General features: G+C 37.7%; 1 protein-coding gene across 1 annotated transcript in view; it reads right to left on the bottom strand.

Moving 5' to 3' along the window:
• Positions 1–960: 960 nt before the first annotated feature.
• Positions 961–24,774, bottom strand: part of LOC113478646 (membrane-bound transcription factor site-2 protease-like) — a 101,376-nt gene continuing 77,562 nt past the window's right edge. Inside the window, exons 10-18 of the mRNA XM_026846030.1 lie at positions 23,393–23,486; positions 22,563–22,627; positions 19,222–19,397; positions 17,266–17,420; positions 16,326–16,415; positions 15,191–15,305; positions 14,596–14,675; positions 5,019–5,134; positions 961–2,098 (exon numbers count right to left, since the gene is read on the bottom strand). Of these exons, the coding sequence (XP_026701831.1) occupies positions 2,056–2,098; positions 5,019–5,134; positions 14,596–14,675; positions 15,191–15,305; positions 16,326–16,415; positions 17,266–17,420; positions 19,222–19,397; positions 22,563–22,627; positions 23,393–23,486 (934 nt within the window). The 3' untranslated portion in view covers positions 961–2,055. The remainder of the gene's footprint in view (positions 2,099–5,018; positions 5,135–14,595; positions 14,676–15,190; positions 15,306–16,325; positions 16,416–17,265; positions 17,421–19,221; positions 19,398–22,562; positions 22,628–23,392; positions 23,487–24,774) is intronic.

Genomic DNA, 24,774 nt, shown 5'->3' with positions numbered 1-24,774 from the left:
CCCCCCCCAACGTGTTGCAACTGATTTCCACATCTATCAAGATCCCTTGGGAACATATACACGCTCTAAACCCCATCCCAGAGAAAGTCTGTGCTTAATTTCACCTACATGAGTAATCACACTAAGAATCAATGGGAGTATTCCTACTTGCAAAGTTAAGGATATATGTAACCGTTCACAGGACATCTGCATTTATCTGCAGCTATACAATATACTGATTGCAGTCCTGTATCATAAATGAAGTGTCACTGCTAGGTTACAGGCAATAATATCAAGGTATTTTCTGGGACGTGTACAACAGCTAAAACACTCAGCTAAATGCACGACTTCTGTTTAGAGGGAGGCTTTGCTCTTTGGGAGTATTTAGGGATGCACAAGCTGTAGGCCATGAAAGAACTGTGTCCCATATATGTTAAAGAATTAACTGCAATGGTTTAAAACAATAAGACTGAAGAATACTTCTATTGTCTCTCTAAAAGCATTTTAACAGCAACTGTACAAATAGCTATACACCACACGAAGAGCAAATTTTTGCAAGTCTTCTAGTATCACTCTGGTATTTTATATAGGCTACTCAGATTTCATAAACAGTTTATGTATGTGGGACACAGTAATTCTTCTTTATGTATGATTTAAGAATACAGATCTTAAGAATGCTTTTTTGGTTTGTTATAACAGTATCAGGAAGGGAATCAACTCCCTTCCACAGATATAAGAAAATGTTGATATTAGATGTTGAATGGAAAAAACATCATTATGGTTTAGGAATGGAGTGTTTAGGGAAACAGGACACTTTTTATTCTATCTTGGAAACAGACAGAAATGCACAGAATGGCTATATTCTTCCTACCTCCTTTCAAGCAGAATCTTTTGAACACTGAAAGTTTTAGTCAATACACTGCCCATTCTTACAAAAATGTAACTTTTCAGACAACAACAGTTAAAGAAAAATGCTTGCTCTTTTGGAACAGAGCTACAATGCAACCTAGCTTCCACTGGCTTTTACACTGAAAGTGAACCTAATTCAGCAAGAGCCCCACACAACACAGTCAATCTGCAGCAATACAACCAGGACTCACCCTACTTAAGTATACACACTTGCCTCAAAATATTAAAGACTGGTGCACATGAATCTGGATCACACCCACATTTCTGCCCTCTAAAACAACCTTTCCTTCAAGAACCTAGTGCTTACCATAAGGTTGAGGAGTGTATGCCCACAAGAACCTCATTACACTCAATGTCTTGCACTGTGGTGGGATGGAAAACCAGCTTTAATTTTCACACTGATAAAGAGTTCAAAGTGCCCCTATAACCTACTGTTAAATCCATACCAAAATCCAAATTATGGCAGCAGCTAAAGAATTCCATGAGGTGAGAGGTCAAAGATTCTTCTGCAGAAGAGATTACAGCAATGATAAATGCAACTAGAGTAAAAAACCAAAATTTAAGACTAGCTTTCTTCCCTTTGCAATAAAGAATTTGGAGTATCCTTTCAGAAGACTTTTTCCTTTTTTTCTCCTTCATTTTTTTCTTTTTTGTTTTAGTTACGCCCTTCTATATGGAAGCACTGCAGTGTTCATTTAAAAAAAAGAATTAAACAAAAATCCCTCCATTCTTAAAAAACATCACAAAAAAATCTGGTGGAAAAACAAAACACCCAAAACAAACTCCATGGACCACCCTTCAGAGATGAAATGCTAAAGATGTCTTTTTTTAATCAACCAGTTTGCAAAGATCTACAAAAAAATAAAAAGGATCACATTCTAAAGGTTCAGTGCATTCAGCAGCTATATAGTTTTGCTGCTTATTCATCTTTAAGTTGACTTTCAAAAATAACACCCTAGCTCATCAAAATATACATTTTTCCATTTGCTTTTAAATTAAAATAATAATAAAAACATTTAAAGAATTCACAATCAATAGCATGACTAAGTTTCAGGATCATCTACAGCATATAATTTAAAGGTTCAAGATGCCAATATGCAGCACGTGGCAGGCCTATATGCTCCATGCAGCATGTACATTTAGGATAATCTCAAACAATCTTGATGTTCAGATGTCAGTTTGTTTCTTCCAAATAGTGTAGAATACCCATCTGGGGAAAATAAGTAGTTAAGGAAAAAAAGCAGCAAAGTTAGTACACAGTTAAAATAGAAGTCATTCTTTTGGCTCATATTTCCATTCTGAAAACTTCTGGTAGCTCATAAAGATGAGGTAGGTAAAAATTTCAAAAGTGAAGTCTCCCTGGATCCTCTTCTTATCTCAACAGTTCAAAAGAGCATCTCATTTTCACTGAAACTGAAGTACCTTTCCAAACCCATGCTTTCTAATTCCTGTTGCAGACTTTCAGGTGGTCCAATTTTTTTTGCATTGCAACCACTGAACAGACTATAGAAATACTTTGGGAAACATGATCAAAACTTCAGTCAGGAGTGCACCAAGCTGGGATGCTTCTTGCTAAAGTATCAAGCTTGAATAGGGAAGAGACATCCAGCTACCTAACTGCGAAACCCTAACGCAGATACAAAATTAGTACTGAGATCTTCAGCAGCTGAACACTAGGTGTACAGGTATCTTAGAGGGCAAATATTTAAATGCCTACTGTCTTAACAGCTTCAACAGGGGCTCTGTTGAACACTCAGATGCATCTAAATTTTGCCTAGGCTTTTCTCTAAAAGCTTCTGCCTTAGGTACTGAAACATTTTTCAGAAAGCAGACCTTTATGTCATCCTGAGCTAGAAACAAACACAGAGCAACTGGAAGCTGTATCAGTGCTCTTTTTGCTGCTCCTCTGGGGCATAGATGGGCTCAGCTTCAGCAGAAGCTATGCTCAAACCATAGCTCTGATGTACCCCTGGCAGGACAGGCAAGAGTTCTCTTGCCACATGGGCACATGAGTGAAGTCAAAGCTATGTAACTCCACCTGCTTCCTGAAGAGCAGACAGGAGGATGAGACATGAACATCACCTTTTTAAGAGCTACAGCAATAGCTGCAGAGTAAGGCACAGATTTTTATGTGGTGTTACTAAGTTGTAAATCCCAAAGACATGCTCTTCTGTTTACACAGTGAGGTCCACACATGCTTCACATGGGAGCCTCCATGTTCACCATAAAGTTTTAGCGGAGACCTCAGACACCTTAAAATAGTGCTGGCTTTTATATCAAGAGCTACGTGAATTTCAGATGACCTCCACAGCAACACTGGTAAATACCAGAATTTCAGGTAACAATTACACACAATAACTATTCTTGAAGTAGGCAAATCAAGTATCAATAACAAGTGATGAGCCAGTTTAGTACTTTGGCTGCATGCAGGTACCCACGCAGGCAACTTCTGGTCAGATTACAAAAACTAATATTTACTTAAGTGAAAAGATTCCTTCAATGGTTCAAGACATTTCAGAATGCCACAAATCTGTCACATCCCTAAAAGAAACAAACCCCTAATTTTTAATTACTTGTCACAATTCCACTGTAAACTATCACATCTCAGTCATCTGTAAGACAGCATTAACCTACCATTCAGATACCCCTACTTGGAAATCTTTAAGTTTCTAGGAAGGTGATAACCTGTACCTGAAATGCAAGTCAAGCCAAATTAAAAATTATTGTACTTCAAGCTAATCTGAAGTCATCAACATGACTTCTTTAACATTCCTGTACCTATAAACATTACATCATTGTTAATTCAATCAGAAAAAGCCTGCCCATTTCTCTAAGAACTGTTCACTTTCAAGCTCCATTACACCTATTTAATGGCCACTTTTAATAAATTTATTGCTAAATATATTTCACATCTGTTAACTTACTGAAAACATTTAAATGTGTTTTTCAAAGGAATGAAGTAGCATTTGCTACTCAAATAATTTAGAAACATTTTGCATACTTCCAAAGAAACAATGAAGTATTTAGAAGATTTTGAGGACGCATAAGTTACATACACATTGCATTAAGGCTTGGCAGTTGTAGAGGCAGAAATAACCAGTTTCATTGAAACTGTAAGCTACAAGGGCAAATATCTTCATATCCTTTTTTTTTTTTTTTGTCTTGAAAATATTAAGATCAAATCTGAGTTTCACAGGAGTGCTAAAAGTAGTAAGAAACAAGAGGGGCTTGTTACAGTCAGTGTGAAGTCCAGAACAGCAGGCTACAGCATTAAACAAAAATCAGTATTAGAGACAGGGAGGCAAAATGAACACACAGAAGAACGGCTGTGGCAGTTTCACACACTTAACATATTATGAATAAGCAGATCCTGGAAAGACCTCTCCTATCAAGAGATGGACAGCCACAGCAGGCATTACCCTGCAGAAACATTTCTTGGAAGATTACACAGAAGTGGTAAACACTCAAGGCAAATGAAGCCAGCAGAACCCCTCTATAGCAAATCAAAATGCCCCTCTAGAGCTAATGGCTTGAGGCTGAACCTTCTAGCTGCTTAACTTGCCTGCCACCCACAAAATTAAGACATTCTGAACTACTTCTAGGAATGAGGTGTTACAGGAAATGTGTATACCCCTCCACTTGCATTTTTTTTTTTTTTCAGTAACACTAACTAGCAATGATTGTTAGGAATCACTTTTTTTCTCATTAAAATTTAGTTTGAGCTGTATGTTCAAGAATACATCTAATTAGAATATTTAAAGATCTGGATCACACTAATCTACATGAAGTTAATTTGGGGTTTTTGAATAAAAAGAGATCCAGCCTTGCCAGAACTCCCAGGCAGCATTACCCTGTCAAAGTTTATCTTACATCACATAAACAGTAGACTTTGAAATACTCAAAAGCATCAAGAAAAACATAGCTTGATCTTGAAAGGTGCTGATCATCTCATCAGCTGTGAAATTTAAAAAAAAATAATTCCTGCAATTATCCTCAAAATAAGACTGCAGTACTATGAAAAAACATTAGTAGTGTTAAAAATAGAACCACCTTCTTCAAATTTAGTTCATTACCGCCAAGGAGTACTAGGATAGACTTATTAATACACACTGTATTCTTTTTAAGGATACAATTCCATGTAGGAGGGAACACACACAGTTTCTTTTGAAAACTCCACAGGACAATAAAGCCTGCTAAGCTGTTCTTCATACAAAGTCAAGGCATCGGTCAGATTGATACAGTTCCCCTGCAGAAAAAAAGCAAACAGAAAAGTCCCAGTTACAATCAAATAAGTAAAACTGCAGATTAATATGTACATTTTGACATGAATGCCAGGCTCCCACATACTTCAGAACCAAATGTATGCTGTTCTTAATATTTAAGATTTACAAGGCAAATACCGAACAGCTTGTCTTCATTATGCCTACAGCAAACAACAATTTGTGTCTTTTCAAGAAAGGGTAAGTATGGGAGGATTATCTATCTTCTCATTAACAGAAACAACCATTACTTTACAGCTTCCACTTAAAGCAGACCACCATGTGTTGTTTACCTCTAACATCTACTCAATAACCATTTTCTTTATGATTGCTTAAATATGTTAGTAAACAGTATTATAGCGTCCAGATTTTCTCAATTATTTAACATTGCCTAGGTCTTACAACATTTAAATGCACTATAAAAAAATCCTGTAACCTCCTTCCACAGAGCAATACAACAAAATAAATCACATTATACAGAATGTTTGTGGCTGCAGGCTACATTGTCTTAAGTTTGTGCATCATGCTTCTGATAAGGAAGTGATTCTTATGTTACTTTTCCTTGGACCCATGTCTTCTCATGTAAGAATATTACCAATATCATTTTCTGAACAAAATAAGAGAAAAATCATCTAAGCACGCAAACAGTGCAACTATGAAGTATCAGACACATTGAATTCACAGCATTTCTTCCCAGACAAATATTACCCAAACAAATCATTCTTAGAATACAAACACATCTTAAGGATTAGAAGTGGTAAGGAATTTTTTAAAAACCCCAAAACAACTCCTAATTACAAGCACAATTCTGTCCAAAAGTATTAACAAGAAGTCATTGCAACATACACCTGGGATGTCCATATAGAGAAAGTTCTAGAGACATGACTATCCATATCAGGTTTGAAGATTTAGCAATAAAAGTGAGCCCACAGAACAGACTGAACACACACAAACTACCCAAAGCAATAAGTCAGTTGTGCAAATTTAAGAAAACTTTTTGTCAAGGTTCTTACCTTTTTTGCCTACATAACTGAGTAGGCTAGACAGCAGGTTATGACCTCAAATACAATAATCTTAAGAATATGGCAAATATAAGTTATTCAACTTTGCTTAGTTTTAAATTAGTCCAAATATAGTCAACCACTGCCTTGTTTACAAATTACTCAGTTTTTTTTCCAGGTACAAGACACTGAATAAAGATGCATCAAATATGAATATACTATTGCTGTGGCACAGTATAGAAACAAGACATTCTACAATTCTGGTCAAGGCAGATGATAACTTTCCTTGGCACGCTAACAGCCAGATGAATTGATTTGTGGTGGTCTACCTCCCTCACTTTCATAAGGAACATCCAGCTCAACCTCTAGACCCCAAACATGATGCCCAACCACACGGCACACTACACATGAACAGTAAGTTGGATGATTATGTTAGATCTACCCCAGCCACACAGCACATGCATATCTGGCCATATGTGGGGCAGGATCAGCTGTCTTCAGGAGACATCTCTCCCCATCCTTCCCCAATTGGGTTGGGTTTACTAGTTTATATTATAAAAGTTTTTTACCTTGATCTCACACAAAGCCTACTTTTTCTGATTTCTAATCAATAGAAACAAAAGCATTAACTAGCATTTCTTCAGTGTTACTTTCAACAAAATTCTTCAGCTCTCCCACATATTTTACCACTTCTAGTGGAGGAACAACGTTTACCACAGAAGACAAGACAACAAAAGAGGGAACTTTTAATGTTAATGAATACACAGTTCCTGCTAACCTAGCATACAAGCTAAAGTCCCACAAAATGATGGCAGGAAACCCAAGGCACAGAACTTTGCTATTTATCTCAGATCACAAGAACATTAGTCTCGATGATACAAGGATATGCGTTACACAGAAAAGGGTCTAGTTAAATCAAATAAATGGGGGAAGGAGCAGTCATTTACTAATACAGGCAGCTTTTTGGTTTCTAGATGACTCTTTCTGTTCATGTCTGGACAGGCCAAAAGCCTTCCAGCATAAGCACTTCCAAGCAGAGTACTGCTTTTGATCTTTAAAAGCCTTGAATTTTGCAAGACAGACAAGAAGCAAGCCTAAAGCAACAGACTCCACCTATGGAATGACAGTATCTTCCCTCTGCTCTGAATGATTTCTGGAAATGTTTGTACACACACAGTTTTGACTTTTTTTCAATTACTGAATGAGGTATCTTGTACCTTCCTGACCTTAAATAACATAACTTGCATCTGACTGTGAAAGAATGCTTATTCAATATTTTAAGTCCTCTTAACTTGAAATGAAGGTCAAGTTCTAGAGGACCCCCAAAACAAATTATTTATTCAACACTTTCAAAATGTCTACGCTACCTGTGTTTCACACATGTGCACTGCTCTGCTATCACACTGTGAAGCTTCTAACTTCACAAAAATGATCTTTTAAAAAAGCTGCGTTTTATGTTTAACTTCTGCTTTACAGTGCTCTCAGATTTTTTTTAAGAACAGCCTTAGAAATAAAGTGCACACAGATGCAACTGAAAATTATTTTTCACAAAGCAAGGAACTAAGATGGAGTTTGACCAATAAATACTACCTGTGCTTTTAAAAAGCATGCATAATGGGCAAAGACTGAAACAAGCAGCAATCATTTAAAATCCGTATGTCTACACAGTTCCATCTACATTGCTTTTTCCATGTAACATCAGGTAACTACAAAGTCTATAATGCACATTCTGACTCTGGGATTTAAACTATTGTTTTATTTCTTTTTATTGGGAGGATTTTTTTCACAATGTATTCAAAGCATTTCTATTTCTAGAGAAAGTGAAAAGAAATTTCTACCATATTCTCTCTGCATTTTTTGCATCGCGCTCAATGAGTTCTGCACTGTGCTCAAGCTTTCACAAATGGAAAAGAAAATCTCAACTTAAAACCACATTCTTGAAAGCGCTCCTTCAGAAGAACTTGCATAAAACGTGTTTGATTATCATTTTGATCGTATCCCACAAACATGTACTTGTTTATTTAATATAGAAAGATAGCATGCTTTATATTGAATAGATCAGATTTGGTTTGGGGTATCAGAAAACAAGATGTTTGTAAGAAAGGTAAGAGATGAACACTAACTGAGAACAACTGCACAAAGCATAATGAACAGACTAGTGTAGTACTTCTTTAGTAACCTGTTATTACCCAGGGGAGCGTAGCAGTTATTTGGTTCAGCTTCCCTTTACCAAACATATAATTTTGTTTCAACATCAGATTGAATGCAAAAGAAAACTAAAAACAACCTGTGTGTGTAATTTGAGTCATAAATAGAAAACACTGCTAGGTAATTTATGGAGCATACCACTATTACAGACAAAGTTTAATAGGTTACACAATGAGATAAAAGTATCCAGTTTCCCAGTCTGTTGCTTCAGTATTTCATCCTTCCTCCCTCCTCCAGCAACTGACAAATCACTGCAGGCAGCATGGAAAACAAATTACAGGAACAATGAAACATGCCAATAAGCATTTACTTTTCAAATTCACAGCTCCCCAATCCCCCAATCAAGATCTTATCTAAAGGTTCATACATGCCACCCAGTGTTTTAACCTCTCCTTCTAGAGACATCACAGGATTTTAGTTCTGCATAGGTACATTTTTTTTAAATTATTTTACTTTAGTCAACAATAAGCTAAGAATTAAAATAAAATGTACAAAACTTAAGAGGAACTTATTTCAATAAAGTTATTGGAAAAAAATCACTACTATTAACACACTTCTCTAAGAAGTGACCAGCTTTATCAGCTAAGACTACAGCGTTGATAATGATCACACTTGGATGTTCCTGTACCACTAAAACATGACACAGGGAACCAAGCCCAGAATGCAATACAGTGATCAGTCTAACAACCTGTGCTCATTTTAACTCCCCCTGCCTAATGCGAATAGTTATGTGGTAGAGCAATACATTTTTTGTCCTGAACAGCCACCACATATTCAAACAATAACACTGAACAGTGTTTAATAAGGTTTAAGGCTGATGATTAACCAGTTATGCTTTTTCAAAGGGAAATAAGCAAAATCAGACTTTTCTTCCACACTGTTCAGTCAATTTTCAACATACACAAAACCCCTTCCAAACTCCTCTGCCCACCCCCACTTAATCTTTGTTCCATGTCAAACAATTTGACAGGTAAGAAATGGGAGAATGCCAAAGATTTTTTTTTCTAACAAGCATCTCTTCAAGTCAAGAATATTTGAGGTAGTTTTAAAGTTTGAAATTAACCTATCTGTATTTATAAGACCTTGTTTAAAACAAACAATTCCTGAACTGTTTCAGGGACACTTTGACAGCTTATGCTTGTCTCCCAACACCCATTCTTTTGGGCTTTTGTAAGGTATACATTCAGTATGACCATGGGTTTAATTTTCAGGTTTCTACAGCACAATGCACAACAGATTTAAATACTAAATACAATTACAGGCAGACAATAAAAAAGCATTCCTTAAAGTAGTAAAAAGAATGTTTAAATTACCCCTATAAGTTCCAGTTAACTTTACCCACCTGTAAGTGGTATGCATCCATCAACTGGTCATAGGCTGAATTTAGGCCACTACGCTTCCTCCAAGCTTAGAAAGTGAACTAGTGACTTGAAAGTAGATGGAAGGGGTCCCTTTCCATACTTGCCCATTTATTACACATGATATTCTTACATGTCTTACCCTACATGTCATTCCTACCAGACATCCTTGTCTGTGACAGTATACCAGAGACTTTAATTTAACGTGATTTTCTATTATTTTTAATAACAAGTGCCAGAGTTGAACATGGCTGAGGTTAGATTTTTTTTCTTTCCCCTCCTCACTTGAGTGACTAAGAATCAATGCAATACATAGAGCACGAAACACTTCGCAAACCCAGGTTTGAGTTTTGGGTGATAGGGATAGGTTTTAAGGAGATAATGGAGGCAAACCTGACTGAAGGTATCTCTACTGGCCAAATGATCAGTTAATTTAGAACTGAACTCTCAGTAACTCAAAAAAGTGAAACATCTATCCCTTGCAGACTCCCAAACTGCCAAGAAATCATACAGGCTTACAGAGAAACATATATCTGTTATTCCAGTCTCTTTCACATTGCAGACAAGGAGAACCCTGCTCCTTCTTTGGAAGTGCTAATTAGAAAATACACACAGCAGCCAAAAAAAGGAATGTAACTATGGAGCAACATCAGTTGTCTGGATGTTTAGAGGGCAGGGTCACACTATTAGAGAGTGGCCAGGAAGTGACAGCTTAGTAAAGGGCTGCATGTGTGTGTGGGAGACATCTGATCCGTTGCACCAGTGATTAGTGCTGTTTACTGGAACCCAAACTGGTGAGTGGTCTCAGAATGTTTCTACCCTGCCTGGGTTGGATGACCCAGACTAGCAAGGAGCAAATTCCTGTTCAGAGGTATTTTTAAAAGTTCCACTTTATAAACAGACTGAAAATGACAGCCTACTCAACCTCAAAGAATTAGATCAGCAGAATGAGAACTTTGCACAGGAAAAGGCATTTTCCTAGCTACACATAATCCACTGACAGAGACAACCTTACAATCAGTCTCTGCATCTTACAGAGCATAGTTTCACAGCTGTTGGGACAGTCCTCATGTACTACTTGGAAACCACAAGATGGTGATGGTTCAGAAAAAGCCACAAACATATCACACTAGTATCTACAACTATACATACTCCAAGTTGAAAAAAATCACTTGTGCAACCTAAAAATTGTACTGGCTTTTATGAAGGTCCAGTAGTATAAAAACACTTAACATGTTCAAAAACAAGTCACTGGGAAGGTCCATTAGAGATTAAACCAGACCTTGGGATATGCCAAGTTCTTAAATCCTCACCGACTCCCACTCTCCTCCCCTGTGATGGTTAGGAATCTGCACCTGTAAATGGCTCCCCTTGGAGATGGCAACACTGAGCACACCTCACAGACCTGGCCCCCCACATTATAACACTAAACACTTCACAGCACTAACTTTAGGAGAAGAAAGAAGAATCAAAAACGGAGCAAGACATATGACTCTTGAGCATCAGAGTAGTGGGATTATGTTCAACAAGCTTTCAAACAAGCCTCAAGTCTCAAACTTACAGACAGGGCTGCAAATTCTGCAGACAAAGGAACCTAAAGCTCACCTCTCTGTTCAGGTCCTCTGTAGGCTGCAAGACTCAATATGGATGACAGCTGAAAAAGCAATGACATGAAAGGCAAGGCTGCTACCCATACAAGTTTTCTTATTGTGATTACTATTGTAGATCCATAGAGCAAGTATGGAGGTGTTTTTCTCCCCCAATATACTTGAGCACAGACTTACAGCACCAGAGAACAAGATCCAGAAACTAGCCTTTCTCTCTTTTCAGAGCTAAAACAAGCAGAAAGTCCCTCCTACATCCTAAAATAAGCCACATATGTTCTTGCATCCCCTAGGAAAACAAATAGTCTGAAAAACCTTTCACAAGTAGAATCACTCCATAAACATTAATAAACTACTAACCAATATTAGTTATCAGTCTCCACCTAGTGGTGAAAGGATATTCTGCATTAACATTTGAAGACTGCTGTGAGGATCACCATGGCATGCCAAGGAACAACCAGGTGTGTTAAAGTAGCATAACGAAGTAATTACTTTGATAATCGCAAATTTTACCTATCTAGAGTTAGACAGCTTCAGACCCTGACTGATTGCAATTCATATGCTGAAGAGAACATTTTCCAAAACTTGTACACAGCTCAATGAAGAAGTGATGAGCACTTCCATTTATTTTCCCCAGCAATGGCATTTAGAGAGTCAGGCAGCAATATAGTACGCAAAAGGCTGGCATTCTGTAAACAAAATTCCACTTTTGTGCAAAGCATTTTTGAGCACCAAAATAAGCGACATTCTAACAAGATGCACAAAGTAATCCCTGCAAGCAGAACTATCAGAAAAGACACTACAAATTATAGAGAAAAGAAGTTTCCAAGTGTTAGTACAAATTAAATAATGCTGAAGCAGAAGCAGCAGCTATAGCTACTGGCCAGTAGCCAACTGGACAATGACCCTTTGGCAGCACCTTTCCTATGAGACATTTCCTCATCATAGCAAAGGTCAGGCTCTAATAAATAGGTAGACATTCCCCCAGTTAAATATAATTAAGAAAAGCAACATATATTTTAGAGAACCAAAACACACTTCAAGAAAGCCTGGATGTGGGGGAACACACAAAGTTCTGGATTTTACCAACACAGCTGTTTTAGAAGGCATGTGATTCCTTCAGCAAGTAACATACAACCTGCTACCTAAGATAAGCATCCTGCAAGTGGCCAGTTGGAGCAAAAGTAACTTAAGCTTCCAATGTTAGTACAGAGCTAAAATAACTCTGGCACTTCACAGCTAACAGAGCATTCAAAACCATTTATGAGTTCTCAGTGTAGGAGTAAGCTCAGCTACCAAAGTTGGTAGTGGTGATGTTTGACCTTCTGTCCATAGTCTAACCCAATCCTTTGGATATCCAGCTTCAATTAGTTTAATTCAAAACCTAGTTTAAAGAAAGTTACAGACAGCTTTTTATTTATTTTTTTAATTTTATTTAAAATAAATTTTGATTTTATTTTTTTGATTTTATTTAAAGCCCTTAAAAGTCTGCTCTTCCTGTGATCAGACTACTGAGTATTCTGAAGGGTTTTCTGTTTTTAAATCAGGCCCAATTGGGAAGAGGCTACAAGGACCATCAAATGGTCTGGGTAGCATATCAATAGCTATAGCAAAAGCTCTGATATAACTGTTTGCTCCTGTATTAATTTTCCTTTTTTCAACACCCTCAGGAAGACAAGAGTACACTGCCGGAATACATTGCTTCTATACTCCAGCTCTTTCACTGGCTATCAGTTAGCTACGAGTCCAAATTCAAGCCATTTCAACTTTAATATTGTTTTCTTTATTGCAGTTTTACCACAGCTTAAATCTGCCAGGGCTGGTTCAGTACTGCTGTCCTTTCTCCTTGTACAAGAGATGCTGGAGAGCTGAGTTATCTCCTCATAACAGGACAGGACAGGCAGCAGGGCTGCAGCAATCTCAGCCTCCTCTACTGTTTTCTGCTGACACAAAACTACCTCCCTGCATCCTGGCTGCAGCACAGCCATCACTCCAGCTTTCAGCACAAGCTTCTTCCCAGAGACCTTCTGCAAAGTCAGCTACATACGTTCTAAGCAAGTCCACTGGTCTCACTCTATGTTACAAGTCTAACAACTGCAACATAAGTGTCTGCACCATCCAAAACATAGTGTCCTTGCAATACCAAAGTCTGTCGAAAATATTTCCACTATTAACAGAACAGAAAAGCCATTAAGATTTACAGTGATACAACCATATTAGTCGTATCTTACATTTCAATCACAGGATAATTTAACTTGCCCATACAACCCCATCATTTTAAAGTAAAGCAGCACATTAAAAGTTTCCAAAACACTCACAAAATGAGTTTGGCATTTCTTTATGAACCTGTCCAATTTTACAATTCCTTTACACACCTCAAACTGTATGCTGGTATGAGCAGAGTTAAAATGCATAATTTTAGCTAGTTTATTTTAGGATGCTCCACACATTAGACAACTTGCTACGGTCTGGACATGACAAAAGAAACCAACCTCAGACTTGTACTTCACTCAACCATCTGCTGGGTCTTGTCACATTTTTGCACAATTGCACATAGCTTTGTGGCATTCCAAATTCAGGATTACATACAGAAAGTATCTTCAGATAAAAGTTGTACCACAATTTTATTATTCATGAGGTGGCTATATCATAGCAAATATACGAATCTTAAATTATTTGTTTTAAAACAGTTGCATTAAAGACTTCATGCACAAGGCCAAAATCTTATTTAAGACTACATAAAATACTTCAAAATGCCAAGCGCATTCAAATGTTCAAAATCCATTTTGCAGAAGTCAAACCAGTGACTTGAACTAGGAGCAGATACAAAGCAAAAAGAAAGTATTTACTCCCAAATAACTAATTTTCTCATCCCACTGCACCTATGTCAAATTCTTACACCTTTATGGATGACAGATTTTCATGTCTTCTACTCTACAACTGGAGACACTTGCTTAAGTCATGTGTCTGTTTATGAAGTACATCTGTTCTGCTCTTCCAATAATTGCTTACAGCTAAAATATTCTGTAGCATGCCTAGTTGATTCTTGAAATTATGCTTTTAAATTCAAAGACACAAGCACTAGATTCAGCTGAAATGATGAAAAGTCATTTAGTAAAGACCAAGTTAAATGCAAAAATCCCCAATGAGTCATTAAAAGGAAAGACAGCTTACTAATAGATTTTTTTGTTAGCTGATTTGGTTTTGTCCCCTTTTCTTTTTTACTTTAAAAATGCCTATTTCAATACATATGCTTTTTCATATCCAGATACCATACCTGTGTGAAGTATTTTCCATCTTGCTTCAGGACTTTCATGGAGAGGTCAAGAATCAACCGCAGAAATTCCCATGTGGAATCTGCACATAGAGTATGATTTAAAAACAGAACAGCACATCACTGGCTCGTTCACTATTACATATTCAAGACTTGCAACATGTCTACTGTTTAAAAAGTAGCTATCCTATACCTTTAAAAACTGTAAAACACCCATACAATCCATACACAATGGCAATAATGGTGGACTTCTGTTCTTCTGCAGAGCAATTTTTGAGACAATTCCAAGAAATTATGGAGTGGGGAAAAATTTACTGGAGTGTGAACTCCCCAAATACTTTCTCAAGAATTACATGAGTTCATATTATTTCGGAATAAGAGTACAGTTTTAAAGAGTCCTAGGCACTGTCTAATTTTTTCTAACATTCAAGAAAAATTCAAACAGGAACAGATGTGTTACTATCATGCTTTACCTCTCAGATTTGCTATTAAAAAGGTGAGATCAAAGTATTTTTGTTGCAAACTGACAACTATTATGCAGCAGAGGGGCAGTAACATGGAAAATCCTCATAAGTTCAGGAAGATAAATTAGATTAACCTTCTTCTGGAGATGTGGAGATTGGAACAGCTGTCAGATCATTAATTACGTAATCAAACATCCTTCCTTCTTTGGCATACCTCTTCAGTACAGGAATACAGTCTTCAATTAAAACCTGTAAGAACAAAATACTGTAGTTAGTCCTCAAAACACCTTAAAACTGATCAGGTAAAAGGAAGAAATGTATATTCATAGCAATTAAGAGGAGGGGAATAGTATGAAGTTAAATATGTTTAATTTTAGGTTTCATTTTCAACTTTTTACACCATATAAAAAGGAGAAACAGTTGCAGGAGTTAATGACAACATAGGCACTACATATAGCACTGAATTTCTGTCAGTCATTACTGGATGACCGCTGTTCTACCTACCAAATGGTAACAAGTTAGCAGTCCTGCAACCTACGAGTAAAATAAGGTATTTGTACGAAGGGTCACTGACTCATGCGAAGTAGTATGTGAATCCTGTTAATTTTTTGCATGTTCTTTTTAGCTCACACCCGTAAACTAGTATCTGTGACAGCCTTAAAGTGTAGTAATCAAGACAAAGAAAATATTTCCAGTGAAGATGTCAGATTACACCCAGGCTAGTTTGTAAAGTGTCAGAAGCAGCACATAAAGACCTTAACTGCAGGGGTGCATGAATTTTATTTTTTAAATATTTTTAATACACTAGCAGTGTAATGGTAAGATATTTTTACTGCAAATTAAAAATAATTTTGAAGTGTGTGCTACAAATTCAGATACGATACTCTCAACAGTACAGGAGAACTAAAACACACATTTCTTCTATCTTTTAATCAATTTAAGGAATGATGTTTAATACTGCATCCTTACTGCTATTTCCCCTTTATTTGTAAGCTATGGTAATAAGCATTCTCCTATTTCACATTCCTAAAAAGCTACATATATTTTTAAGAGTCTGCAGATAGAGACTTAATTTTGACACTAATTATACTTCCAACACAAATCCCACTGCCAGCTATTAAAATTTATAAGTGTCATCAAAAAGAAATCCTTCCCAAAATTAAGGAAAATTGGAAGACTTTTCCCCAAAAATTTGCCATAGCAGTCTTCCGGGTTAGGTCTAACTGTATTGGTAATATTACTTCTAATGAAAGGAAAACAATAAATTACCTGATAGCACTCTCCTTTCAGATTGTCTAAGACATCTCCGCATGTTTTACGCATATATTTCTTACACCCGTCGATCACCATTTGGTCAATGTTTGAAGCTGGTTAAGGCATTCTACATTCCAGAAATAATACAAGTAACAGTTTCTATTTTTTTCAGAAAAAATTCTCAAAAAGGTGACAGTCAAAGGAATAGTAAGATTTGTATCTTGGTATACATACTGCAATAGCCAACCTTATGTATTTGCCTCCAGATTCAGTTAGGAAGTTTAGGAAGCGCTTATTTTTGGTTTTAATCAGTATTTCTGGTGCCTTCGGTTACCATTATTGTGAAAGCTCAAAATGTGAACAATGGGATGGTATATTTTAAAACCCCATGAAGCTGAACTAAGGTTAAGACTTTAACCTATATTTTTAGAACAAGGGGATCCCAAAACCTAGGGATAATCAACACTTCATACGGCTAACAGTAGCTTACATTATAAACTATTTGAACTACAGGATGTTGAAAATTGGTTTTAGTAATAAAACGGGACAAAAGTTAGTCATTCTGCCACCAACACTCCTATTGATTAAAGTTTTTTCTTCTAGGGATTTTTTTTTTTCTAGCTTTCTTTAGAAAAAAAAATAAGAACCCAAGGCAGCAGAGCTCAGCCCAAACCACAGACTTAGACCTGTTTTCTGTTAGCACAAAAGATATCAGTCTGATGACAGAAGTGTTCCTTTCCAGTTTTATGTAAATTGCTACTCAAGAACTACAGTACAAATTGGAAACTTGAAAGGATGTTCTACATAATAATGCACAAATACATAATCATTTTGAACCCTATCTCCTCATGCAAATCAGAGCATTGAGCACAATTAACTATCAGGCTAAAACATGAGCAGAAAACACAGGATGAAGAAAGTTGAAATGAATGATCAGTTGTTTGTCAAAGGATATCTCTACCATAGTAACCATCTTTGGCTTCAGTTTGACTATCTCATATAGTATACCTCCGTCACCACCTCCTAGGATCAGCACTTCTTTCCCAGTGTAGTCTTCCTTTCCACTGCCCATTATGGCTTGAGTATATGCCAGGTCACTCTCTGCCAGATCTGAATGGAAGGAAGAGAGAGTTGGACAGAAACATTACCTCTAATTCCTCTCATTAACTGGTATTAATCCAAAGGTGATATACAGACCAAAGCAAGAGCATCTACAGAAACATCCTAACTCTGAGACAGTCCAGGTAACAGGAGGTTGCTGATTTACCAAAGCTAATGAGATCCTCCTCAGAATCCCACACAGGATTTCTCTAGTTCTCAATGCAAACCCAGCAACAGCTACCTCAGCATTAGGAAGTACTGCACGCCAAGAGAAGCAAAATTGTAAAGCAAAACTGTCTGTGCTTAGGACTTGATGTCCACACTTAATATTTCAAGGAGTTTTTTTACCTCAGTCTAGTGCTGCAAGACTAATCAGGAGATTTCTGAAAGTACACTCTGGACCCCAAACTAAGAAGAGCAACCTAGCTGAACTCCCATGGATCCCTGCACAGAAGCCTAAGTATGACCATTAACTGCTGAAGGGCCCTGAAGCATGCCTTCTGCTGACTTATTGCCTGCTTTGAAGCTAATGGTGAACAACATTCCTAAGGTATAACATATCAGAGCTACAAAGGCAAAGTGCAGCAGCACATCATGACATATCGTATCATTTTGCTAGGCAATCAGCACTTTGCTTATAAGCATGCAATAACAATGCAGTATTTTAAAATCCCATGAAGGTAAATAAGTAATGGCATACTTTCCTTTGAGGCACATCATGACAATATTCAAACAAAGCCTCATCTCCATATGAAACTCAGATGAGTTTTTCTCATTAAAAATATGGAATACCTAATTTTGTGATTTCAAATTCAGTTATAACTGAATTAGAAAATACCTTTCTAATAATTCAATAAAACCACTTTTCAGCTGCCATCTGCACAGAAATCCCCCTGACAATTACAGAAAGCTAACATAACGGTTAGAGGTATTCCTGGTTATTTCAAAAAGCTATAGTCAAATTTCTTAATTACTCTACCATTAGACTGTAATTAGGTATTCCCGACCTAGACAGCAACATCCCTCATTTACCTCAGTCAGTATTTTTCAAAGTACGTACTGAGAGATTTTACAAAGCATACTCCTTGATACCTACATTTTCTTGCAAATAGCATTTTTATCCAGCTTAAAAGAACAGTAGCCCATCTTCTCTCAAGTTCACTTTCAAAAATACAAAAATCAGAGGGCACAGAGTACCACATATAAGGACCCTCCCATAAACACTGTGTCACTTCTGATGAACTTAGAACTCAACTGAGCATTTGGAAAACTGAGGCAGATGATGTTCACCAACAAAGCAGCTAAATGGTTTAAGATACAGCTGCTCTGTATCTCACCAAGAAGGTAATTCCCTTAAACTCTGCCTCTTCCCTTAAACTCTGCCCACCAGCTCCTACTTTTTCATATTTCTTTAGAACCCCACTGCATTTTGAAGACCCACAAAGTAACTTGTTTTAATGACAAAAAGAAGCCCTCAAGAGGCTGGACTTGCAACAAATGGGTAAAAGCTCATATAAAAGGAGTAGAATAAGCTCTGCTAGAGAACACTGACTTCTATTCTCCTGTGACACCTTCCACAGCAAAGATGACTTTGGAGAAAGAAATCTTTTTTTGTACTCTAGATTTTACCCTGGTCAGCCTTTCCAATTAAAATACTTTATATTCAGGAACAGATATATATGTGCATGCATATGTAGCTTCTAGCATCAGTACCATGACCGTTAGTAATCTATTAAAACTGTGCCATAGGAAGATAGAAAACACCACTTCCTAGTTTCACACAAAAAAAATCCTCAAATGAGATACTTACTAACATCCCCACTGAGAATAAGAATATTCCCAAACTGTTTTGAATGCAGAATTTTAATATTCTGAAAAGGTGAATCTTCATCATAAACAACTTCATCTATGTCATACTCCACCAGACGCCCATCAGCTGTGGGCCAGTATCTGTCAATGACACCGCCTCTCAAAATGGCTGGCAATCTAGAAAGAAATAAATCAGAAGATTACAAGACATTTGAGAATATTTATTTTCTTAAAAATCTCCTTCTAAACATCCTATGGATTCACCATAATAAATAATATTTACAAGAGGGATCTAAGAAAACTTGTATCTCAGTGATAAATCTTGCAAGAAACTTATCAGCCATATGTTAAATATACATAACATGCTAAGGCACAGATGAAATGTAAATGGTTATTTATATTCAGCTTATGATGTGCATGTGAGAATTTCTACGCTGAGAGGATTTACATAACATACCAGCCTCTACAGAAGAATCAGCTCATGACTAGAAATGGATACAATACAAAAGCAAAATATAGATAAAACACCTGACAAAACCTCTTCCCACCTTCAGCTCAGCTAATGTTATTTCTTTGAGATTAGTGGATCTCACCCTTGTAAAGTTGTACCGAGATGTATTTTAAATACATAGACAAACACAAAAAGTAAACTATTATAGTATTTCAAACTGAGCCAGGTCATCCTGCAATATATAAGCACAATCCTTGGTATATCAGCTAACAGTTTGTATTACTTTTTGAAAGTGGTTCAAGCATCTGCATAGACTGTTTTGGTTTTGATACTTTGGTTGGGTTTTTGTAATTCCATATAGAAATATCTTGGTTCAAATCAGTATTTTACCTGTAAAGACAAACTATATTTGAAATGGCAGGGATCATCAAAATAATTGCATTCTATTAAGCAACATGTGCAGACACAGAGTTCATCAGAATTCCCCACACACACTTCAGAGAGTTAAGGATGTTTTGTTTTTTTTTTTTTCCACAGAAGGCTGTAGCAAGAGACCAGACATAGACAAGCTTCTAAATTCACTAATGATTCTCAATAGACACTTAAAATATTTTTTCTACCCTTAGCGAGCCACAAGATGGCAGCACACGGTGAGAGCATGAACACCTATTCACTATGTCAAGACAACAAAGAAGCAGGAACAACTTTTCTTGCAGAGCTGCATGTGTGAAGCTAATACCAGAAGGATGCAAAGGAAATTCAACAAAAAGAAACCAGAAAAAAAAAAGTTGAGGGGCATGAAACAAGATCCATGTCCGATCCACTGTTCTAGGAGGTTCATCATCCTATACTAAGGTAACCACATTAATCTAGATCACTTCAGGAAGACTTTTTCCTGACCCTTTTTTCACAAATTCCTGTCATAGGAATTCCAAAGACTCCTAATATTTCAGTGTTAAAATACCAGAGCTTCTCCCACACACACACACACACACACACACACACACACACACACATATACACACACACACACACATATACACACACACACACATATACACACACACACACATATACACACACACACACATATACACACACACACACATATACACACACACACACATATACACACACACACACATATACACACACACACACATATACACACACACACACATATACACACACACACACATATACACACACACACACATATACACACACACACACATATACACACACACACACATATACACACACACACACATATACACACACACACACATATACACACACACACACATATACACACACACACACATATACACACACACACACATATACACACACACACACATATACACACACACACACATATACACACACACACACATATACACACACACACACATATACACACACACACACATATACACACACACACACATATACACACACACACACATATACACACACACACACATATACACACACACACACATATACACACACACACACATATACACACACACACACATATACACACACACACACATATACACACACATATATATACACACACACAAGATTATCTACATTTGCATGCTGTGCACGAGGTAAGGCTTTACAAGGACAAGGTACAGCAAGATAGCTACCTGTGTTTTACATGAACCTGTTACAAACAAACAGATTTGAGGTATAACATCACTTAAAATCACTACCACTTTACCTGTGGTCTTGTATATAGCCTTCAGATGACTTTGTTACAGTACTGCTTAGCTGTTTCCCATCTTGTAGTTTGCACCTCGGCTTTACCAAATCTTACTGATTTTACACTGCTTTTCCCTTTCCTTAAATCATTTCCACTTCTCCCTATGTTCTTTAAAGCACCTGCTGAACCCTCCAGCAAGTGCCTGCCTGCATTAAGTGCTCCCGCATTTTAGGGAACCAGTCACTGCCAGACAGTTGACAGGAAGGCACCAGCATGATCTGTGTCCTTCCAGAGCCCTGGGAAACTCCAGCATGAATGCTCTTTCAGCAACAGGCAATGAAGCACACATCTTACTATATAACCTTGTATTTTAGGCAAACCAAAACGAAAGAAAGTTTGCAAAGCCTCCCTTCTTCAGTTACCAGTTATATTAAAAAAGCTTGCTACGAAACATTTTTATCTTCTTGGCAGGGCCCTAAGCACACAGGTTCTCCAGGGGTGTTCACTGTGAGTGCCCACAGCAGGGGCAGAGCTGTGAAAGAAACAGCTGCAGGAAACCTTGTTGGGGCACAACCCCCACCAGGGCTTAAGCTTCATTTTAGCTCCAGCCCTCACAGCCGGTCCCTGCCTAAGCTACACTGCAGCTCCGCCCATACCTGTCCAAGTCCAAGCATTAGCAAAAATGCTAATCCTTGACACCCAGCTTGGTCTTGGTGCTGCCTCAGTACTATAGCCCAGCCTGGCAGTCACAGAACTGCGGCCAACCCCGGTCACCATCACCAGCCCTGCTCACCTTGTCCACAAGCTGTGGGACATGGCCCAAAGGATCCAGTTCATGCCCTGGCTTATCCCGCTGCCACCCTTGCCTCCCCAGACCTTTCAGAGAAGCATGGTCTCACTTCCCGGTTGCATTCTCTCCCACCATTTCATGCAACCATTTGCAGGAAATTAAAGGAGTAATCCTTGCCCAAAGTAACAATACTAAAGATGAAGCTTAAGAAAGTGACAAGCCTCACAGTACCTTTAATTCTGTAATAAAACAATTGTAAAATATTGTGAAAACCACATGCATAACTTCATACTCCAGGCTATTCACAGTACAGCAAAGCATTATTTGATTATTTTCTTGAGCAACTATGCAGACAAGCCACACACAGAAGTAGATGTACAAACTCACCGTTTCACCCTTTTTATATTACCATGAAACAATTCTTTCATTCTTTCTTCTACTTTGTTTAGAAGCTGAAAAAATAGCAAATGAGAGGTGGAATTTATAGGTGATCACTTAGGGTAAAATATCTGTTAAATTAGGCTACTTGGAAGGCAATAAAAAGCAGCACCTGCACTAGAAGTCTTTGAAATGTAACATTAGAAGCCTATGAATAACTAGCTGGTCACCTTAACCTCAATACTAGCAAGAATGTGCATATTGTAGCAGCTGTCATCACTGCATTTAGTTGTCCTACAGAATAAAATAGTCAGACCCTTCAGGCACAGCAGAAGAGGAAACACAAGAACCCTGTAAGGTTTCATTCCCCCCAAAGCAGTGGCCTATCCCCCTGCAATATCCAACTGCTGGAGCCTTCCTATAAAGAAAGGTGAAATTTTTCTCCATGAGGAAGAAGTTTTGAATATAGAGGCTTCCCATCTCTCAAATTAGAGAAGAAAAAAATCATACATTAATACATCAGGTTGTGGGTTGAACGTCAGTTCTCCCTCACTGCTCTGGGTATCTGAACAGACCTGAGCCCTATCCAAGGCCAAGGCCCTATCCATGTCTCAACTTCTACAGCAAAGATGAGGCCCAGGACATGCAAAAGAGCATGAGTCTGCATGCACACTCATATGTGTGTGCAACTACAACAGGTGTTACTACTTATCTGGAAGTACTCAGGTTTGAACTAACTTTGATATTTAAAAATCTTCTACCAAGATACACTTTGATACACCTGAAAAAAAGGTGCTCCCCATGCAATTTGATAAGCCCAGTAAGTTAAGCACTCATACCTGATCAACTTCCTCTCTTCCTTTCATATGATCATTGTAGCTCTGCAGATCAACCAACACCAATCCATGAGGGTGAATTCTCAAATTGGCAAAGCTACAAAAAAAGACAGTGGCAATTATTTTATTATCGACAAATCAGAGTGAGGAAAGTCTGAAATAAGTTACATTAAATTCAGAACACACTTTTCCCTGCTGTCTGTAACTGTTGACCATGCCAGCTCCAGTCTTCCTGGGGAAGTCTCTAAGCAGCAAAGTTGCAAGAGCACACCAGTCACTACATGACTAATAAAAATCAGCAGACAAGGCAGTGAAACAGGGTGTTTAAGCCAGAACAACTATGGTACAAGGGCAAAATACCTACTAGTCTCAGGTCTTAAATAAGGCCTGCTTGAAGAGGTGTGTTATGTTGGGTTTTTTTAATTGAAATTGAGCCTCTAGAAAACTGGACACTTTCCTTCCCCCCTATATCTTCCTTCTCACTTCAAGGTTGTACTTTGGGTTTGGTTTGTTTTTTTGTTTTGTTTTGTTTTTTTTGGGGGGGGGGGGGTGATTTGGTTGGGGTTTTCTTTGAAAGCTTACTATAAGCTATTTTAAAGTGCAGGCATGGCGCCTGAAGCTGTATTAGGATATGGCTTGACAGGGTACCAAGTGCTTCTGGGACAGGTGAGCAGTTTAATGCTGACCAAGGCACTCCTTCTGTTGCCCACTACAAACCCCAGTGCAGCAGTTGACGATGTAGCAGCATCTCTGCTGGCATTCATGCTTACTACCCCTAAAGCAGAGGGGATCATCTGAGCCTTCTCCATGTGTTTCAGTCACCCTTGCTTGCCTTACACATCCTTTCTTGAGATTTTGTCCTAATCCAGCTATATTTGTGCCGAAGGTGATGAGGAGGGCCCATGTGCTCAGCTGCAGGGGTAGTAAATTTTGCAAGGACAGTAAAGAGTAGGTAGTGACACTAATGTTTCAAACCAGTCCAGTTAGATCTGGAAGGGAACATCTCATCGCAAACTGAAACACAAGCGAGACAGACTTGAGTCATGACTGGTAGGAAGATATTGCAAGTTTTTTGTATGTTTTTATTATTTATTACTGTAGAAGTTAATAATATTCATAGGATTCCTTCATCTTGAGATCCAGTTAATTTTAGAGAATATATCAATGTCTGTTTTCAGCTCTACACCTGTAAAGTCCCCTTGACAGTGGGTATAGCTATAAAATCACATTTTCCTAATTTAAAGTGAATGCATTTCAGTCCCAAGCTGTGTGAGTCTCCCCACCACTACCAGCATCACTACAGAAAACTAATTGCTATATCACTGTCAACTGCTCAGTTAAGTACGGGGGGGGGGGAAATACATTGTTATAATTTTTATTTCATT

Source organism: Athene cunicularia (assembly GCF_003259725.1).
Source record: "Athene cunicularia isolate RWA chromosome 1 unlocalized genomic scaffold, athCun1 chr1_part1, whole genome shotgun sequence".
Taxonomy (NCBI): Eukaryota; Metazoa; Chordata; class Aves; order Strigiformes; family Strigidae; genus Athene; species Athene cunicularia.
The sequence above is the reverse complement of the archived record's forward strand: the minus strand, read 5'-3'. Positions and strand labels throughout refer to the sequence as shown.